The 22,169-nt window shown below is 45.3% G+C and overlaps 1 protein-coding gene across 2 annotated transcripts in view; it reads right to left on the reverse strand.

The window, feature by feature from the left end:
* Rassf8 (Ras association domain family member 8) overlaps window positions 1-22,169 on the reverse strand; it is a 76,339-nt gene that overhangs the window by 9,078 nt on the left and 45,092 nt on the right. The window contains exon 2 of one of the 2 annotated variants that reach the window (XM_021165006.3): window positions 3,331-3,509. In XM_021165006.3, the coding sequence (XP_021020665.1) occupies window positions 3,331-3,433 (103 nt within the window). In that variant the 5' untranslated portion in view covers window positions 3,434-3,509. Of the gene's footprint in view, window positions 1-1,273; window positions 1,457-3,330; window positions 3,510-22,169 lie in introns of those variants that run through there. The other variant, XM_021165007.3, reaches the window with a different exon arrangement.

Below are 22,169 nucleotides of genomic sequence, written 5' to 3' on the forward strand. Positions count from 1 at the left end.
TCCCACTTTTTGGCCCTGGCATTCCCCTGTACTGGGGCATATAAAGTTTGTGTGTCCAATGGGCCTCTCTTTCCAGTGATGGCTGACTAGGCCATCTTCTGATACATATGCAGCTAGAGACAAGAGCTCTGGGGTACTGGTTAGTTCATATTGTTGTTCCACATATAGGGTTGCAGATCCCTTTAGCTCCTTGGGTACTTTCTCTAGCTCCTCCATTGGGGGCCCTGTGATCTATCCAATAGCTGACTATGAGCATCCACTTATGTTCAACTTCATTTTATTACAACAATTTTTTTAAGTATACATTTCTGTTTAATAAAGAACCATACTATTTAATTTACTTTATTCTTTAATTTTAAATGTATTCAGAATTTGACAGTAAGAGGGGGGTTCTGGGAACTAGGAGTCTGTTCTGGTTTAAGCAAACATCCAAAATTAGAAGAAAAAAATAACTATTCAAGATAAGCATGAGGAGCAGACAGTGCAGACTCTAGGTTCAAGATCAATGACATGGGGTAGGTTCAGAGAGCAAGCTCATCATAACATGACACACCACAGGCAAAGTGCACCTGAGAGCTGGGTTGCCCAGCCCACTATGAAAGAATGCAGTGTGTACTCACAAACACTGGTTAAAGTCCATTTGACGGATTAGGAAATGCCCACAGCAGCAGAGTACAGATTGGCGGTGTCTGTGACAGTATTTCTAGAGGTGATACTCAGGGCCCTGACCAAATGGATGGATTCATCCTTTGACAGATTTATGACTGTATTATTGGGAAGTGGTGAGAGACAGGAAATACATCCTAACTGGAGGAAGTTGGTCTATGGTACCATGTCCTTTGGGATGACTAACTGCCCTAGCCTCTTCCTGTAGTCTTTCTAAAACTTGGTCACTATGATGGTTTGAATAAGAACGGCCCCATAGGCCCATATATTAAATTCTTAGTGACCAGGGAGTGGCACTATTTGAAGATTAGGAGGTGTATCCTTCTTGAAGGAAGTGTGGCCTTATTGGAGGAATTGCATCACGGGGAATGGGCTTTGAGGTTTCCAAAACCAATGCCAGGCCCAGTTTCTCTACCTGTGCATCATGATGTGTCTCTCAACTATTTCTCCAGAACCATGCCAGCCTGTGTGCCACCATGCTCCCTGCCAGGATGACAATGGACTAAGCTTCTGAAACTGTAAGCCAAGAGTGAGCTGTGCCATATGACCACCACCGCCACCATACAGGGATTCTCCTGAACCTATGAAGCAGCCCGGTAACACTCACGTGAAGTTGTTCTGTCAGGCATTTGGTGGTAACGAGGTAAAACCCGTGATGTAGAGAACTGGAGGGTAGAGGCTGCTGTGGTGTCTGACCACATGGTTTGTACGCCCTTTGGAACCAGGTTGTGGGATGAACTCGGGAGACTTTGGAGAAACAGGCTAGGAAACCCTTACAATGCTGTGAGTTAATGGGTGATTTTGCTTGGAGCTCAGGGGAGCAGAGTTCCAGTGAGAATGTGGGCAATGAAAGCTTGGCTCACGAAGTTTCAGATAGGAACAACTCAATTGGGAACTGGGAGAGAAGTCATTTGTGTTCTGTTGTGGCAAATAATGTCTATATTTTGTTCCTAATTTGAGAAGTCGTGGGAGGCTGATTTAAACAGGTAGAATAATTAATCTGGTGGAGAGCGGTTTAGGATGGCACAGTATCCAGCTATTCATAGGTAGTGCCAGTGGCCCTGAGCCAGGCTTACAGTAAGACCTGGAAGGACAAAGCTGAGCAAGCTTTGAAAACAGTGTAGTGGTTAGAAAAGGACTGTGCTGCAGACAGAGGCGTGGCTGCCAGAGCGTGCAGAAGTAGTCTACCGTGATGACAGGGGGTACCTGATGGAAAGTGGCCACACTGCACCCTCACAGACTGAAGAGTGTGACCCAGTAGCATCCCTTCAAAGGGGTCTCCCTTGGAAGGACATAGCCTTTGGGTGCCTCATGGACAAAGAGCTGCCTAGGAAGTACTCTCCTCAGGTTTTCTTTCCACTGTGCACAGCTGCCCAAGGACTCATAGGGCAGAGCAGCTGCAGGCAGCAGGTTTGGCATCATCCGTGTGGTGCTGGCTTCACAGGCATGCAGAGGGTAGAGTTGTGGAGTGATGGAAACGCCCACTCAGGTTTCAAAGGAGAAGCCTGGGAAGCCAGGCAGCATGTGTCAGGGTCAGAGTCCTGAAGAGCACTCGCAGGTCAACGTGTGAAGCTGTGCGGGTGAAGAGGAGCCTGCACTGAAGGCTCCTGGGGAGGCTAGAAATGTGAGCTGCCACTGGGAAGGCAGTGAGGTCACATGACTACCCAAGCCCGCTGTAGCTCAACTACAGGATCCCATGTTGTCCTACTGGGTTCAGTCATGCCTTGATCCAATCGTTTCTGATCATATTATTTTATATATGTGTGTGTGTGTGTGTGTGTGTGTGTGTGTATGTGTGCGCCACACGCATGCGTGTACCTTTGGGACTAGAAGAGGGTGTCTGGCACCCTAGCACTGCAGTCACATGTGGTTGAGCTTTATGACAGGAGTGCTTGGAACTGAATTGGGTCCTCTCTAGCCACTGAGCCATCTCTCTAGCCTTAGTCCAATACTTTCTTGGTATTTTCCTATTCCTCTTTTCCTTTTAACAGGAATGTTTAGTCTGCGGCACTGTATGCTGTGATTTTATAACGTGTCTTTCACTTCTACAATGCCTCATAGCCAGGAGTCCACTGAGTGTCTGAGAGACTTTAACTGGGGCTTTTGAACAATGTTGACCTGTAAAGACCACTGAGGCAGACTCTGCACTGTGAACTACAAGGTACACATTCAGACTTTTGAGGAATGCTACAGTCAGAACGCTACAGCTTAGTCATAAAGTGTCCTTCCAAAGGCTCCTGTGTTTATTGCTTGGTCCCAAGATGGTGATACTATTTTGGGAGGTTCTAGAAACTTTAGGAGATGGGACCCAGCTACAAGAAGCAAGTTACTGGGGTGGGATTTTTAAAGATATCTTGCCCCTGGCATGTTCTCACTGTCTGCCTCTGTGTGCCCGCCCTTCCTCTCCTTCTCTCCCCCCTCCCTCCCCCTTCTCGCCCATCCCTCCCCACCCCTTGATGTACTCTGCCCAGGTGTCTTAGGCCAAGAAACGATGGGCTGAGCCCTTTGAAATTCTGAGTCCAAACGTTATCTTTCGGACACCTTCATCAGGATGCTGAGGTAGTTAACACACACACACACACACACACTCACACACACACAGTCCCGCCACACTCCAGACAAGTGTGAAGTGCCATTTTTCTTGACTTGCCGATTTTTACTTACCTATAGCTTGGGCTAAGGCTATTACAACCTCCTGGCAAGTTGTGACTTCCGTGACGCCACAGACGATCCTCTGAACGCCATCCACCCACACTTTAAGTTCCATGGTGCATGTGCCAGTCCCACAAAGGCCCTGGCAGTAGGCATCAGGGTGTCAGGTCATGGCTCTGGCTTCAGAAACACTAAAAAAGGTAAAATGTTTGTTTAAAATAAAGTAAACTTCTCCCTGTGTTATGTAAACTATAACACAACAAGAAGCACCCCACTGTGATAGCGTCCACGCCGACTTTACAGAGGGGACTCAGCAGGATAAGTGGCTGGCCACACACGCCGACCCTGGATAGCATTCTACACTTCCACAGTGACTTTAATCTGTGTCCCAGGTCTGAAGACTCTTGTCTACGTGTTCAGCGCATGTGCTCTGTCTCTCTCTGTGGCCTTTCCATTAGGATAGTGTCAGAGTCTTTCCCATTCCTATCATTTCAGAAACCACCACTGACTAAACTTACTTGCTGTGCTATCCTGCTGACCAGTGTCCATTCTTGTGATACACCCTCAGCCTCCCCAGGTCCCCGCTGGCCAGTGTCCACCCTTGTGATACACCCTCAGCCTCCCCAGGCCCCCACTAACCAGTGTCCATCCTTGTGAAACACCCTCAGCCTCCCTAGGTCCCTGCTGGCCAGTGTCCACACTTGTGATACACCCTCAGCCTCCCCAGGTCCCCGCTGGCCAGTGTCCACCCTTGTGATACACCCTCAGCCTCCCCAGGCCCCCACTAACCAGTGTCCATCCTGGATCACACCCTCTGGCCTGCCTCACCCCCTCCCCTGAGCTGCCCATACCAATGCTATAAGAATGAGCTGAAGGACATCGATCCCTTACGTCTGTCTGTCTGTCTGGTCTCACTGCTGGTTTGTTGATTTAATTGTCAGAAGAGTCATTCCAATAATATAAAACACACTCTCTTAAAAAAATAACCTGTCCATATTAAGTGCCAACCAGAAAACTTTACTCAGTTAACCGAGCCCACACCAGCCCTGACAGGAGGATGCCTCTGTTCCACTGGTCCCTCCAGCCTGGACAGGAGTCCTCTGCTCTGCATGTGGCTACACCTCGAGTTTGCATTCTAAGAAGTGCCTCTGCTGTGCATGTTCATTTGTATTCTCTTAATGATTAAAAGTTCAAAGTGACACAATTCTTACTTAGACAGGAAAATATGTGGAGGTGTACCAAGAAAGTCTGAGCAGAGATGGAACCTGGAACCATGCCCGCATCCGCTCCTTTTCAACTCAGACACAGGCAGTAAGCACCCTTCCTCGGGCAACTTGCTGCTGTGCTGTTTTGGCTTCTGTGTTGGTTCTCCAGTTGAACTGCCCTGGGGCACAGCAGTGACGTGCTATGTAGAGTTGGATGTGACTGAGAAACACCCTGAACAGATGACAGTCAGACACAGGCTCAGTATTAATGGTGATCATGGACTGATTAACAAACTATTGTGACAGACTAAGAGAGCACCGAGCCTAGAAAAATGTCACTTTCTAGATGAGTGTGCATATGGACTTCACAGAGGGCAGGCATTATTGACAACTAGCTGTGTGTTTGCAGAGGCAGCATCTTTGTGCACTGTTGAGCAAATGTAACCTCTGGTACACAAGAAGCAAGCATACAAAGAGCTTATAGCTAAGTTTGGGGCAAAATAAAAGATAATGGTTCTGATATCCCACAATGGAGGATGGGGTAACTTGTATTAAATGTAAATCAGCAATGTGGCATGGGAAGAGTGTCTGGTACCAGTGTTTTCCACCACCATGAATGACAGAAGACCCACAGTAGGCAACTCAAGAGAGTAAGGATTTGCTTTGGCGCAGTTTAAGTCCACTATGGAGGGAGGCATGGCGGCTCCATGGGAGCTCACATCTCAGTGGGTCAGGAACTCCATCTAGGGAGGACTGGAGCTAGCTCTGCCCCAGGGAGACTCCATGGGTACTAGCCAGGCCTCATGTAAAACGGTCCTGTCATCTCTCCAGTGCTGCCAGTTAGGGACAATGTTCAGACACATGGAACTGTGGATGTCACTTCACAAATGACAGAAATCCCTAGAAACCCTCCTGCAGAAATACAGGGCAGGAGCTACCTCCTGTGGAGGCTGTGCCTGCCTAAGATGGAAGTGTGTGCAGCACTGAGGCATGAGGCTCCCTCGAATGGTGCTGGTCTTTCGAGGTTTGCTTGGAAGAAGCTGGCTTTCCTTCCTCTGTTCAGGGCTGCACTGCTGATGCCCATCTCTCTAACGACAGGGGCTTTACAGGTCAGAATGATGTACTATCGTCAGGTACTGCATGCTCGAGTCACTTCTGAATTATGAATTTAAATTATTTCTGTAGCTGGAAATGAAAATTCTGTCTTTTAAGAATAGAAACTCCTGCCATAAAGTCAGAAAGTAGATAGCAATAAAAAATGGAAAAAAAATAGTAAGACCATTGAAAATAAGGGACATTTTAGGTTATTGTATCATGTGTGGAAGAACAGACATCAATCTTAATTCTTTTAAAGGATTCATATTTAAAATTTCTATCACACTTAGTATAAATCACTCTGGGTTCAGATAAAGCTATTGGAATGAAAATATCAATCCTTTTATTAAGAAGGCCATTTTATCTTAAAATTTTAAAAAGTTCCTATTATATTGAGTGTGTGTGTGAGTGTGTGTGTGTGTCTGTGGAAGCACATATGTGTGGAGGTCAAAGGACAACTTGTAGGAGTTAGTTCTCTTTATCTACCACAGGCCCCAGACTCAGGTTGGAAGTCGGCCGCCAGCTCCTTTACCTACTGAGCTGTCTTGATGGCTCCCTTCTTCTCCTTTTCTGATGAATTTAACCAGAAATTTGTTTTTAATTTTATCTCTTCCTTTAGCACCATGAGGATCATTTCTTTTTCTCTTTTGACAAGCTCCTCCTGGATAGTGTACTGACACGTCCATTCTCCTAAGCCACGCACTTATGATGCTCACTCATACCCACTGAGAGTAACTCTATAACTGGTGGTACTAACCAGAGCCTCTCAATCAGCACCTAAGGTCTCTGGGAGCCCAGGGCTTACGTGGCTGAAGAGTGACGCTTGCCTGTACATCTTCTGCCCGAGTTGTAAGTGTTGTGCTTCAGCCCATGTTGGGCTGCAGAGAGGTGGCTCAGGATTACAATGGATTTCGACTCCACCATTAAAGCTGGAATTTAGATCCCTGCACCATGTTATACAGCTTGCAAACACCTATAATCCAATCCCCTGTTCTGGCCTCCATGGGCACCCCCAGAGATATGTGTGCATATACTTACTCAGATAGACACACACACACACAGACACTCACAAACATTTTTTTAATGAGTAAATTTTTTTTTCAAAAATAGGGTCTAAGTACAAATGTAGGATATTCATGTAATAACTATAATTCAAGAATGAGCAAAATCTTTATACTTCTCCATTTTAGAAAACAGATGTTTGTAATAACTGAGGCTTGTCTACAAAATTAGCTCTGCTTTAAAGCAGCTCTTCTTCTCAGTATCATCTACATATCCTGACTGTCACACCCAGTATCGTTATCCCCAACTGCCCCTGGGCACTTCTGGAAATCATACTAGTGCCCTAAGGAAGCACAAGAGCCACTGTCAGACGAGACTCCAGACTTCTGGATGTCAGGGATCACTGCCACAGCAAGTACTCTGCTTGGGACCCTGAGCCTGACATCAAACCCCACAGAAGGCAGTGGGAGAAGAGAACAGCACAGCACCGCCATGGGACTGGGACCACTTCCCTCCAAGCAATGGGAACACAGTGGGCCTTGCCCACAGCCTACAGAGCAAGGTTCATGCCAGCCCTGTCTCTGTAGGGGTCAGCTCTAACAGGAGTGCCATCTGTCTTGGTCTTAGGACTCTATCGCATGAATGGGCAGACTCTCACACTTTCAGAAATGAAATGAGGGACCACAACCTGTGAAGAGCCCTAAACTCAAGCATCAGGTTTCTCCTGCACACACGTCTGAACACACAACTGCACACACTACTGTACACACTATTGCACACAGGACTACACACAGGAGTACACACACTTCTGCACACACAACTGCACACACTACACCACATACTACTGCATACAAAACTGCACACACTATTGCACACAGAACTGCACACACTTCTACACATGCTACTGTACATACTACTGCACACAGGACCACACACACTATTGCACACACTATTTACACACATGACTGCACAGACTTCTAACACACTACTGTACATGCTACTGCACACAGGACTGCACCCAGGATTGCACACAGGACTGAACACAGGACTGCACATACTACGGCACACACTACTGCAGGGCTCTCATTTACCAGTCACAGTGACGGCAGTGAGCAAATATTACAACAAACTTCTACTGAAAAGTCTGCTGAGATGGTGGGATCTGAAAGGCGGATTTAGGGACAAGCACACTGTGGCAGTTCTCCTTGAGTGAGACCATCAAGATCTTTTATCATCTGGAGATAAAAAGCCAACCAAATGACAATGTGTTCTTGGTGTTTACTGAATCAATCAACAGTAAGAGTTAGAACTAAAGTCTTACTGTGTGACAGAAACTCTGTGTCTGTCTGTCTGTCTGTCTGTCTCTAACCATTTGTCACCCACTCTGAGTATTACATGGCATGGATTATTAGACAAATGAGGAAACTGAGGCAGACAATATTCACCCAGACTCACCTGCTAGCAAGCACGTGCCCTTGTGAGCATCTCAGCCCCATTCATAAATACAAGGACCTCCAGTGCTTACAGGCACTGCTGTCAGACCTGCTACTTACAGTCAGACCTGCTGCTTGCTAAGGGCTTTCTGTTCATGGCATCACAAACATGGGGCCTAAGAACTCTGACAAACAAGCCCATTCTAATCATTACAACGTGACCACGAGACCAAAGGGAGCACTCTTATCTTTAGACTGCTGACCTCAGACACCCAAATGTCATGTGCTGACACGTGCTTCCTTGAAGGCATAAATCTTGAACTTATGAGAAGACAAATATTCAAAGCTGAAATAAAGCAAACTCATAGGGATCTACTAAGAAAACATATCCCTAATTTAAGGAGATTTGGGCCCCTGACTCTGGGGTCAAAGCTGCTGCTGGACTACAAAATCCTATCAGGTTTCACCCTGATCAGCAGCCCAGAAAGCAGAACTGTTTAAAGCTGTGTGGATGTTTTAGTACTGTAGTTACGTAGTTATTAAAATGCTACACAAGGAAGGGCTGGATGTAAGCAAAGGACCCGGGCTATAGAGAAGCTGACAAATGTAAGCAAAGGACACATGGGTCATGGAGAAGGTGACAAAGCTTTTTTTTTTTTCCTGGTAACAACTCTGCCATCAGTTTTATTTTTCATAGTGTGTAAGTGACTTCGACTTTCTGTGTTAACATACCTAGACCTGTAAATAAACAAACAAATGAAGGAACTTTTAGAATTGGGCTTGGGACTCCCTCTCCCTTCAGTGAAGTGCAATGTTGACAGACCTGACTTGTCTGTCAACAGCCAGACTGAAGGAGGAAGGCCACACCCCTAACCTACAGCACAGGAAAAAGCAAAAAACAAACCACAGCTCAGTGTAGACAACAGCTACTGAATCAAGGAACTGTTTAAGATCCCAGTGCACTTTACAAAATGGACTGCTTGCACACAGGGAGGAGTTTTTGTTGAAATGAACATGCTTCCTTTCATTGGTCTGTCTTGGAAGGGTTCATCAACCCTAGGGTTTCAGAGGGAAGAATACAGCTCATGCCAGAGCAAGTTTACTGACAGACTGAAAGGCCCAGGTGCCGGCAGTGCCCATTAGACTCTCTGCCCTGCCTCAGTGAGTGACAAACTGGAAGGGGCAGATGGCAGGCAGCATGTGACAGTGACTACTCAGATGGCAGAAGGCTGGACAAAGTGTCTAACAATGTACACATGCTTAGCAGTTCAAAGGACTGAAATTAAAACATTATCGAAGTATAACAGAAAAATTCAGGAATCTTAAGCATGAATTTTGGCAGGGTGAGTATATCTGCCTACTCACCTCCAAGACCAAGAAGCGTCCTCCTAGCCCTGACCCCTGCATAGGCAACTACCATGACACCTGTGAGCAAACAGTTGTCATGCAGTCTGCTTCCAAACCCAGCTCATGTTACTGTGAGCAGCTCACTGCAGCTGCAGTGGAGATGTCCATGTAAATAGACGTGTGCTGTCTTAACTGATGGGAACTTGGGCTTCTAGATCAACACTACTACAAACATGCTGCTGCGGACATTGCCAGGGGTGGCTGCCGGCCCGCCTCTGCCCACTCTACTCTCCACCCAGACATCTACAGTGGACACAACAAGCACAGGAAACCCATTTTTCAGACAGCAATTGTACTCAAGCAGTTGTTCAGCACAGGCCTCTCTGCAGCATCCCCAGGCCGCACTTGCTGTTTTCTAACCCTGGGAATGTTTCTGATTCTTTGCCTCCTAATCCTTCTGAGTCCCTCACCACAGTGACTGACACAAGTAGAACCAAGACACGAACTCTACAGGTAGACACCAGCGACAAAGCTCAGGTGCACTGAGAACCCTGAGTTCTGCATAAAGGTGGCGGGCAGGTGTTTTGCACCACGGAATCCTTCCTTAGACTCAAATTCCTGGGACCAATGTTTTAAGCCATATCATTAACTGATGCAAATCGCATTTATGTAAGAGGAAACAGAGAAACAACTATAAACACTATGCTAACTTCATTTAGAAGTGAAAAAAATTAACTATTATTGTATGTCTTAGCAGGTGTTTCACATGACATAAACAAATGTCTTCCCTAAAAATAAGTTAATCAAAATAGAGCAAATGTCACTAGTGAGGTAGCAAACAGAGCTCTGCCTCAAAACCTCAGGCTCAATAAAGATAATCCAAGGAATGCGACAAAATCTAAACAAAGGAAGAGACAGTGACCCACACAAACCTTACCCACTTGCTCAACTATGTACATAGCATCTTCATTCACAATAGCCAGAAAAACTGGAAACAACCCAGATGTCCCTTAACAGAAGAATGAATAAAGAAAATGTGGTTAATCCACACAATGGAATACTACTCAGCTATAAAAACAAGACCATCAGCTTATCTGCAGGCAAATGGATGGAAATAGAAAAATATGATCCTAAGTGAGGTAACCCAGACCCAAAATGGCATGCATGGTATCTACTCACTTATAAGTGAATATTAGTCATAAAGAACAGTACCTATGCTATAACCCACAAACCCAAAGAAGCTAAATAATAAAGAGGACCCAAGGGAGGATGCTTGAATCTCACTCAGAAGGGGAAACAATCATTGAGGTGGAGGCAGGGATGGAACTTGTTGGAGAAGGAAAATGGGTAGGGGGAGTGGGGGAGGGGAAGGAAGGGCAAATCGGGTGTAGGGTGAACAGGGGAGAGTGAACAGAAATGGGGGTGCATTTCTAGGATGTGTGAGAGACCTGGGATTAGGGAGGCTCCAGCGAGTCTAAGAGGGTGACTCTAGCTGAGACTCCTAACAGTGGGGAATATGGATCCTGAAGTGACCATGTCCTGTAACCAGGCAGGACTTCCAGTGGAGGGATAAGGCCACCAACCCACCCACAAAACCTTCGACCCAAAACTTGCCTTACCTACAAGAACTGCAGGGACAAAGATGGAGCAGAGACTAAGGGAATGACCAACCAATGACTAGTCCAACCTGAGATCCATCTCATGGGCAAGAACCAATCCCTTGACACTATTAATGATACTCTGTTATGCTTGCCTACAAGAGTCTAGCATAACTATCCTCTGAGAGGCTCCACCCAGTAGTTGATTGAAACAGATGCAGAGACGCATAGTCAAACATTAGATGGAGCTTGGGGAGTCTTGTGGAAGAGCTAGAGGAAGGATTGAGGGACCCAGAGAGGACAGGGACTCCACAGGAAGATCAACTAACCTGGACCCCTGGGGGCTCTCAGAGACAGAACCACAAGAACATACATGGGCTGGACCTAGGTACATAGATAGCAGATGTGCAGCTTGGTATTCATGTGGGTCCCCCAACAACTGGAGCAGGGTCAGGGGAGGCTTACCTGGACTCTGTTGCCTGCCTGTGGATCCTATACCCCTAACTGGGTGGCCTTGTCTGGCCTTAGTGATGTGCCTAGACCTGCAGTGACTGATGTGCCAGGGTGGGGTGATAGCCAGGGGGGCCTCCCCCTTTTCAGAGGAGAAGGGGAGAGGGTAGGGGGGAGGGCTATGTGAAGGGGGTACTAGCAGGGGCTGCAATTAATGTAAGTGAATAAATAAATAAATTAACCAATGGAAATTAAAAAAAAAAAACATTTCAAAACATTTGCAGCAGCCAAAAGCTTACTGTCTCAGTAAGAGTCTGCACTAAAGACAAACAGTACATTAAATTTGCATATTTTCAATTTCACAAGTATTCCTGTAGAGCTATGCAGAAAACTTAGAAATATGTACTTATAAGAAAATACTAGACACAAGGTGTTATGGATGATGCTGTCAGACTGTCCATCCCCATGGAGATCCAGCTGGACTCAGTTTAGCTCCTCACTGCACTCTACTGTGTGTATACATGCATGTATGTGTTGTGTGCATATGTGGAGACATGCGTGTGCACACATGCTCTCTGCTTTCTTAGTTATCACTTAAACTGGAGACTGGGCTTCCATTACCTTCCACAAGGAAGAGGAGCTTGTATCCTCAGCACATGCTTAAAAATGTGTCGCCCAATGGAAACACTGCAAGTTCATAAAGTCATCCAATTTAAATAGACACTGCCTTCTGATCACCTAAATTTTCACATATTCACAATAACAGTCCACCCAAGATCCCAAGGAAAAGTACAGCCTCTAGAAAACAAACCAAATGTAAAACTGCAGAAGCTGCACATTTGGCAACTGTGAACAATTCTCAAAAGAACATGGCATGTATTTCAGTTTGATTAATATTCAGGATAAAGACACAGATTGAATAATAAATTTTAGACTATAGGGAAAAAGTCACACAGAGCACAACTTTGGAAACCACAATCTAACAAAGTGAACTCACCCATGCATGTCAGCTATATGTAAATACATTTGCCATTCTAAACCATAAGAAGCAGGTCTGTGAGGGGTCAGCAGCGAGAAGGTTGGGGAAGGTTCCACAGTGGCCTCGGCCTTGGCCTTGAACCCACCGCAGAGCCCTCCTGCAGTCCTTCCCAGTCAGGAAGTCAGCTCTTGCTGCTGCTGGCCCCTGAAGTGCTGTAGAAGCTTCCTACTACCCCCTGCCCCACCCCCACCACCGCCCCGCACAAGTCCAACAGTAAAAAGCCATTTCCTCCTTTTCTTGCCTTTTGCTCTTCAGGGAACTTCAGGCCAACAGGCATCTCCTCCTATAGATAAGAGGTCACCACACACCCTGTCATCTCCCTCGGGGATGCTAACCTATTTTCCAAATATACTCAGCACTGGCAGAGCATCTGGGAAAATTAAATTGGTCACATTTTGGGCTCAAATGCAAAGAAACAGTTATTTATGTTTAGCTACTAGTCAGAAATGTTATAGTAGGACACAACAATTTTCCAATTTCTTTTTTAAACACCAAGACTACTGGAGCTGGGGGCTGGGTGTGTAAGAGCACTCACTGTGCCAACATGGGAATCCCTAGCCCCTTACAGAGGCCTGTCGTGGCCATTCGTGCCTATAACTCCAGTGGGGTGCACAGGGTAGTGTGGCTGCGGAGCTTGCTTGTCACCAGCTAGCTCCAAGCTCAGTGACAGACTGTGTCTCAAAGGAATAAGACAGTGACAGACAGGACACCCAGTGAGTGTGCAGCTATACACACATGCAAGTCACAACACACACACACACAGAGCAAAAAATGAAACCAAGAGTAACAACATATTTACATTATGAAAACAACCGTTAGCCTCCCACTCCACTCCAGAATACCAAGATAATTAACCATACAGAGAGCAGGCTATGGCTTTAATGATTCCATCATGTGACTTGGCAAACCCAGTGCTTCTGCCCATCTGTGGCAGATGCTGATGATGCAAGGGGACAGAGCGGGAGCACCTGTACCTCACGGCCTACAGCCCCCTCCAGAGATCTGGCCTTTATAAATGGACTCTGGGGGCTGGGGACAGCTAACATCTACTACCTTATAGTAAGAATTAAAGAAGCCCAAACAGAATACCAACGAAATAAAATACAGTCTGTTTTGAGTAAGCACATGAATGTTCAAGCAGATCAGAGACGCTTAGAAGCTAACTTTCCTTCCTTCCTCCCTCCCTCCCTCCCTCCCTTCCTTTCCTCCTTCCCTCCATCCCTTTTCCTTCCCACTCATCCTCTTACTCTCTCTTTTTTCTTTTTGGGGTTTTCAAAATGGCTTCTTTGTGTAGCCCTAGGTGTCCTGGAACTTGCTCTGTAGTCTAGGCTGGCCTCGAACTCAGAGATATATCTGCTCTGCCTTCAGAATGCTGGGATTCATCCATCTCCACCTGGCAGGATCTGACTTTCAATCAATGACCTGACTCATGAACTCTGCTAATTACACCACCACAAGGTCAGACACTCAGACATTCTGTGATGTTGCTATGTCATGAAGATACAAGTGACAAACACATTCTTTCTATAATCATTTAATAAAATAGGTAGATCACCTGATTTCTCTAAATTGAACTATTAGTTATAAGTGTATTTAAATAAACCCTCTTCTGAATTAAATATGAAGATAACACAAAGCCAAACCTTTGTCTCCAGGTCAGGGTTGTTTCCTTCAGAGTAACAGGGTAGAATGTTGAATGAAAACTTGTATCACAGGCGCTGTTGTGCCAACCGTGGTAGCACACTCACTTAATGGAAGCACTCAAGAGGCAGAAGCAGACACATCTCTACAAGTTCAAGGCCATTTGTCTACAGACAGTTCTGGGACTGCCATGGTCCTAGAACAGGGTCTCACAGATACACAGTGAGACCTTGTCTTAAAAAAATGTTTAAGCCGGGCGTGGTGGTGCACGCCTTTAATCCCAGCACTTGGAAGGCAGAGGCAGGCATATTTCTGAGTTCCAGGCCAGCCTGGTCTACAGAGTGAGTTCCAGGACTCCAGGACAGCCAGGGCTACCGAGAAACCCTGTCTTGAAAAACCAAAAACCAAAACAAAACAAAACAAAAAAAAAGTTTAAGTCGGTAGAAGAGTCCTTGAAAACCACCAGCCAACAGCGCTGATTTAACACAGTGGACAGACAATAGGTTGTTTAACATAAGAATAATTAAAACTCCTGGATGAAGTCCTTCCAAATTATCTAAGCCAAAGGAGCAGCACCACACACTGTTTCTGTAATGGCCTGAGGCTGGGCCACAGCATTTAGATATGAAATTTGTCTCCAATTAATAAAACCCAATTTATTACAAAGCCTCCAGTGTAATAAGGATAAGTCTTGGCTGGATCTAGAAATGTCTGAGTGTATTTTTAAGGATATGATTAGAGATGATTGGAATACTGGACAGCATGAAGGGTTAAGACAGACCCTGAATGTGGATGGCATCAGTCAGTGGCCTGGGAGCCTGGACAGAAGGACAGCCCGAAGTGGAAGGAGCGAGCGCTGCCAGCCAGCATGCTTTCTCTGCTTCCTGGCTGCTTCAAGCTCCTACCACGTCTGTGCTCTGCCTCCACAGGCCACAGCAAGCAGCGCATCAGGAATGCAACCTGCAAAGTTATCCCTAAGTACAGATTGCTTCTTTGTAAATGTTTATCTGGGCATTTTGTCACAGTAACAAAAGCATGCAATGTCTAAACTCTTCAGCAACATTTAAAGCATATTTAATTTTTATCTTGGGAAAGTTACAATTGAAGGACAGCTGACATAGTTCACATATTTAGCTTCTTTAAAGGAAAACCATACACAACCGGGTCTCTGTGGTGCAGCTCTGCAGCTTTTTCTTTTAACTCGGTATGTGATATCTCAGCCTTGGTAGTACAGGAATCTAGATGTTTGCTCTAACAGCTTCTGCAGACACATAGGATTAATGTTAGACGCGTAATCATTGGTTTTGGAGCATGGCCAAAGAGTGTTCGTATGCTGTCAGATTATGCTGGTACTCCAGGCATCTCAAACATTAACAGAATTCCTCAGCTGACGTTCCCATGTGGAGCCTGCTTGGAATAAGCAGAGAAGGGCAAAGGGATTGGGTGCTGATGGGTTGGTTCATCTAGCTCTATCAATTGTAGTAAGTCTCTATGTTTTATGGATTAAAAGTTTCTGAGGCTATGACTAGCAGGAAAAAGTACACTAAAAACTGCTGGGAAGCAGGGTCAGGTGGCTCCTGCTTTTAGTTCCAGCACTTGAGTGTCAGAAGCAGGGGGATCTCTGAATTCACTCTGTAGTGGACAACCAGGGCTACACAGAGAGACTCTAGTGTCTCAAAAACAAACAAATGGAAATAAAAATAAGACCTGCTAGGGAAGGAAATGTTTGAGTCTTTGCTGCACATAAATGTAGAAATTTCCATTTTTTAAATTATTTTCCTTTCTAAAAATTATGTATCTGAGAACATTTAGACAGTCACAGAAAAGTACCAAGAGTCCCAGACCCTGGCCTTGGGACACACTCAATGCAAGCAGCTTGTTTTGTATGAACACTTCCTTCCTGCACGATTTTCAACAATCTTCTATAAATGTACCTGATGCAGACTTAATAGTCCTCAGGTACAGCAATAACCCAAATTTCTCCTACTTTCTTTTATGAAAGATAACATACACAATATCAAACTTCCTGAAAGACTTTAGAAGTCAGCACATGACAATGAGCACACCATCACAAGGGATGCTCAGACTGATAGAGCCAGAGGCTATGTCAGACACCTTCACAAGAAAGGATGCTCAGACTGATACAGCCAGATATTGTGCCAGAAGAAGGGCATTACAAAGAAGCAATGGACTGGAAAACTTCATCTAGATGGTTTCCACATATAAAATGTCCAAATATCCTAAAACTGTGTGTTGGTCACTCTTTTCCCATGACATGAGAAGGCTCCATCACAAACTTCCTATGGCTGCTCACACAGGACCAAGGTATTTAAATTAAACAGAGAAACATGTCTCACTAAAAACAACTTGCATGTGATTACACGCATGAGGCCCATAAGGAATGTTTAGGGGAAGGTGCGTAAGGCAGGTGAAGGTCCCAAAGCGCATCCCCAGGGTTTCTCAATATTGCTGAGTAAGAACGTTTCAAGAACTCCAAACCCTTTTGAACTCAGGCTTGTGGCTGCTGCTGAAGTGAAGTACTCTGTACTTGTTGAAGTTTTCCCACCCCATATCTGACCTCTCATTCTCACTGGGTAGGTACCTGCAGACTGTCTTTTAGTTTACAACACCTCTGACCATCCTTCCTGGCAACATCAAGGTTCTAAATTGCATTACCTGTACACAATTATAGCTGCTGTTGCCTCTGTGATGTATCTGACACTATTGCTCTCTCATCCTGGCACCTTACAGATCACTTCTGTCGCACTGAACCTTTATACAGACACTCGGAGGAGGGAGGAGCTGGAGCCATGGCTCGGTGGTTAAGGATACTTGCTGCTCTTCAGAGAATCCTTTGGTTCCCAGCACCCATGCTCTGTGTCTCACACTGCCTCTAACTCCAGTAGCAGGAGACTGGCGCCCTCTTCTGGCCGCACCGGAAACTGCAGTCTTTCTCTATTAGGTGACAAAAGGGCACTGAAATACTGTATTTCTACAAAACACTATTAAAATACTGAAAACACACTTACGAAGTTAATATGTCTTAGGTATCAGAGGAGTGGTTAATGGTCCAATAACATAGTAAGTATGTCCTGGCGTCTTGGATGGCCACCTTTTTGTGGTAATCTTTGGTTGTATTTTATGATACACAGCTGATCCTGATAACCACCCATGCTTCATGAGGATGAAATGAACTCTTGAGGTTTTGTTCCAGGCTCAACTCCAGAGCTACTTACCTACTGGAACTGAATTTTAGAGGAAATTCAAATTCAGAATCACCACTAGCTTTTAAAAGAAATATTTCTCACTCAAATGATGCTATTCTATTGGAAGCAGGTACCATGGGAGTTTCTGTTTCTCAGTGACAGCCTGGGGTCAGCACTGTCCCATGAGAGTCGCAGTCTGCACAGACAACCTGTGTGTGAGAAACACCCAATGCTGTATCTTACCTAGACTGGTAAATTTTAAAAGCCAGTTCCTGAACCCTGCTAGAGCTTTCTTAAAACAGAAATAAAGTGTAAGCATGCGGGCCCTGAGTCCCCCTCTAGGACTGTGAAATGGAAACAATGTGGATTTATATTTCCACAGAAATGTCTTAGACCCCGTGGCTTTTAATCAAAGATGTTTTTCTCATCTTTTGAATAAGACAGTCTTTTAATCATAGGGAAAAACTAAGAATGATTTTAACATTAAGTATAAACCACCACATTAAATCACCCATACCACTGACCTTCATTCTCACAAAAGGATGAGCCATTCACACATTCTATAGGATAATCTGTAACCCACAGGCAATGCTGCCCTTTACTTTGTTGCTGCTTGAATTTATTTTCATCTCTGTTTTCAGCAGTCTGGGCCTCCTTGTAAGTTACTAACACCACTCATTTAAAAAGTGAGCCACAAGAAATTAGACATTGAAAGGCTGATATGAGCCCACAACTGCCAGACAACCAGGCTGCATTAATGGCAGACCAACCAAGCTGAGGACGCCGCCCGGTACCTGCCAGACAGCTGGGGCAGACAGGCAGCAGCAGGAGTATGAATCAGACAGTGTAGCTCTCTAGCCAACAGGTAAAACAAACAAACCAACAGACATGTTAAGTTAGTGAGGTTTAAGGTTTTATTACTCAACAGGAGTGCCAGCTGAATACTATCTGGGGTCTGGAGTTAAGGTGGACTATGCATGCACGGCATGTGTGGTAGTAACAAGAGATACAGCCTGTAAACATGTAGCCAGAGACGTTCATGGATGTGGAATGTGTGCCTGACACAGTCTGAAGTGAGGGGACATTAAGCAGAGGTGACCTGAGCTTTCTCATTACTTTGGGGCTTATGGTTTTAGCCACCAGAGGTCACTCTTCCCTATTAGAAAGATGCAAGAGCACTGGCAAGGCTCTTCCGCCGCTGGTTAGAGGAATGAAAGAAAGATGTGAGGGTAGATAGCCCCACCCCTTACCACAGGCAGAGTTCAGTCCATCACTGAGGGCAGAGGAGAGACTGTGGAATATTTCCCTGGCAATAGATCTGTGGAATAGCTACCAAGCTGGTAAGATTGTAAGGCAGAGCTGGAAGGGCTATCCAGAGTTCTTACTGTATAAATATGGCCACTCCCAGGCATTCCTCAGCTAAAGACTGCAGTGATGTTTTCTATTGCTTCATAGAAGTGTGAAGTAGTCAGGGCTACTTCAGGGCTCCACATATATGAAACCAAATAGAAGGAAGAGCCTGCACTGGTGGGCACTGGTGGGCACTGGTGGGCAATGGTGGGCACTGGTGGTGTGATTCAGAGCACAGCAGTGTGGGATGTAAGCTGAGACAATTCACATTTCTGAAGGCAGCCTGAGTTGAATAGCTAAACCCCATCTCAAAACCAAACCAAAGCAAAACAAAAGCCAGCTTAGTCTATCACTGCGCCTTCAACCAAATATTCCACCCATCTTACGAAGGGTGAGACAAGTCTACTGCACTGATTCAGGGGAGGCCTAGATCTGGCCGCGAGCAGGAAGCTCAAGGACGATCCACGGTGCTTCTCGATGACAAGGAACAATTCAGGAAAGACGCCGTGGTTAGCAAGGGGCTAAACCCTGACAACAGTTCCGTGCTTCACCACAAAAACATAAAGAAGGAGTGTGATAGAGAGTGAGCCCTTTCTTCATGAAGCCATGTTTGGAGTATTGTATCCGGGACATTGACAAGGGTATGGCACATCAGCGTAACCTTGGATTCCTAAAACAACTTCCTCTACTGCAAAAGTAAAGTATGTTCACTGAAAACATCCAGAAAATAGGAGAGGCTTTGAGGAAATAAAATCATTGCTGACTGTGGGGAATGGAGCAGAGTGCAGCACAAAACACTTTAAACACACAATTCCCATCGACAGTTCTGCCTCATAATTTATCTCCATCTCTCCTCAGATAACACAGCTGACAGTGTCACCAAGAACTGTGTACTGCAGGCTGTGCCTCCTGTGTCCCCTTTCCTCACGTTTCCTGAAGTACCTTCCTCCTGGGATGACCCCACAGCATCAATGTTCTGGCCTCTCCTCTGTGCTCTTCTGTCCTGACTGCTCATCCCTCCTCCTATGCCTTCTCCCATCTGTCTGGTCCTCCCCAGCCTCCACTTGAGGATGCTCCCTCAAGGGTTAGGCATGTCTACTGAATTGCCAGGTCTACCTACCCTCTGTCCTTTCTGGTGGCATCCACTACTAGGGATGTGGTCGCTGATAGGGATGTGGCTGATAAACCCTAATTAATGTACAATAGGTCCTTGATAAAAGTTAGATTTTTACTAATAATTAATGACTTATAAATCTGATTTCCAGGAAGTTCTCTGCTCCAAGGCCATCAGAACCCTCAGCAGCAGCCTCTTATCTGTGAAGGTCTGAACTCCTAACTGGCAAGTTAGTCATTTAAGTGGGCTTAAGCTGTGAATCCTAAAAACATAACCAATGTTTGTTCGTGTCCCAGGATCCTCCTTGGGGGTCTGCAGCCCTTCAGTCTTTCTTGCTTAAAGTGTAGCGCGGTAAATTGTCTGCATTATCTAGTTGTCTCATTAACAGTTCCTCAGGTTCACTAACATTTCATGTAATCAGCATACGTTGATTGTGTAACAATTGCCACAATCAGTTTGGGACTGTCCTCATTCCCTGGGCCCCAAAGCCTCAAACCTATTAATACCCTCTCGCCACTTGCCATGACAGCCCTAAACGAGGCTTTGCAAAGGTGAAAATAGCCACAACCTGCTGAATTTGGGGGTAGTGGGATGAAGTAGGGGCTGAAACATTTTAAAACATACAACTTGATTCATCTCCATCTTAGCAATAATAGCTCACAGTGCTGCACTGCCTCCTGTGTCATAAGGGCCATCCGGATGGAAACAGATCTACCAGCATGTGCTTTCCGTGACCAGCTTCTGTGACTTGGCTCAACACTTGCCATGTTCGTCTGTGCTACAACACATAGAAATCCTGTTCCCATTCACCACTAAGTGTTCCACACTGGCACTGTGTGGCTGTCAGGAGCACCTCTGTGCAGTTTTACATGGGACTGTGTGCTGCACTTGGACACAGTCAGGAGCACGGCAGGGCCTTACACTCCCACACTGAGGAACTGTCAGACTGTTTTACAAAGTGGCTGAGTCACTTCTATGTGCCTATCAGTGGTGATGATGGTTTTCATTAGTTTATCGTTGTATCATAGTGAGTGTCTGCTCTTGTTTTTTGTTTGTTTATTTTTTGTTGTTTTTCAAGACAGGGTTTCTCTGTGTAGCCCTGGCTGTCCTGGAACTCACTCTGTAGACCAGACTGGCCTCGAACTCAGAAATCCACCTGCCTCTGCCTCCCAAGTGCTGGGATTAAAGGCGTGCACCACCACTACCCGGCTTGCCTTTTTTTTTTTTTTTTTTAAATTATAGGTAGTTTACTCTGGTTTTGTTTTACACTTCCTTGAGAAGCAATGTCAAACATCTGTCTCTAAAGAAGTGATCACTCCAAGTCTTCTGCTTGAGCAATTAGTCTTGAGCTAACTGTTTTTAAAAACTAACTGGTTGTAAGAAATAAGTCCTTTATCAAATAAACTATTTGCAAATATTTTCCATTTCAGAAGAGTTTCTTGTCCCTTTTTTGATGGCACCCAAGTTTATTTCTGATATCTAGTGTATTCTTAAGTTGCTCTAGAACTTAGTGTTATATACAAGGAGCTGCTATCTGGTTCCCGAGGATTCACACCTTAGCTGAAGAGGTTTTTATTTTTCTTCTTTACTTTAAATCTGTTATTACTTCCATTCAGTCGATGAGGTGAGAATTAGGCCACCTTCTTTCTTTTGCACAGGGACACCATGCTCTGTCCTTATTAGGCCTTAGTTTGTTCCAATAATGTTTAATGGCATTTTCTGTCTAGCTTCTATAATTTTTGTGGAAATACATCCCTAATCATTTTATTCTTTTTCATAGTGCTTTATGCAAACATTTTAAATTTATTCTGTGATGGTTCCTCAGTAGGGTCCTGATCTGTATGTAACAGCAGTCTGGCAGTGGATCACTTGGGATTTTCTACACCCTGTTTTCCAGTGGCAGCTCGATCCTTCCTCTTTCTCCCTCCCTTGCCTCATGCATGGCAGGCCTAAATCTGCCAGGGTGCAGGTGAAAGGCCCGGAGAGGAAAAAGGCTTCGGGAAAACTGGGGCAGGCAGCTCAAGCCACTCATGAAGCCATATTTTAAAAGACTGAACTGTCTGCAAGGAGGTCAAAGGCAGTCATCTGAACGGGGGCCATGCTCAGCCTGCTAGTGCACTGGAAGAGCCTTCTGGTAGGCAGGTTGCCACCTAGGCTTGACCCAGTGTCCACCCAAGGCCTGGTTTCTTCAGAGAGGCATGGGCCATCAGAATAATAGCTGGAGCCAGCCACAGCCACATCCTGCTGAGCGGTGTAATCTTTCTGTGATTCCAAGTTTTACTAAGACATTAAAGATAGATACACTGTTTGACTTCTACTCCCAGTAAAGAAGAAATATATTTGGTCTTACCAAATGGTTTTGGTTTTATTA

The sequence above is a fragment of the Mus caroli genome, unplaced genomic scaffold, assembly GCF_978045245.1.
Source record: "Mus caroli unplaced genomic scaffold, Mus_caroli_1 scaffold_7, whole genome shotgun sequence".
Classification (NCBI taxonomy): domain Eukaryota; kingdom Metazoa; phylum Chordata; class Mammalia; order Rodentia; family Muridae; genus Mus; species Mus caroli.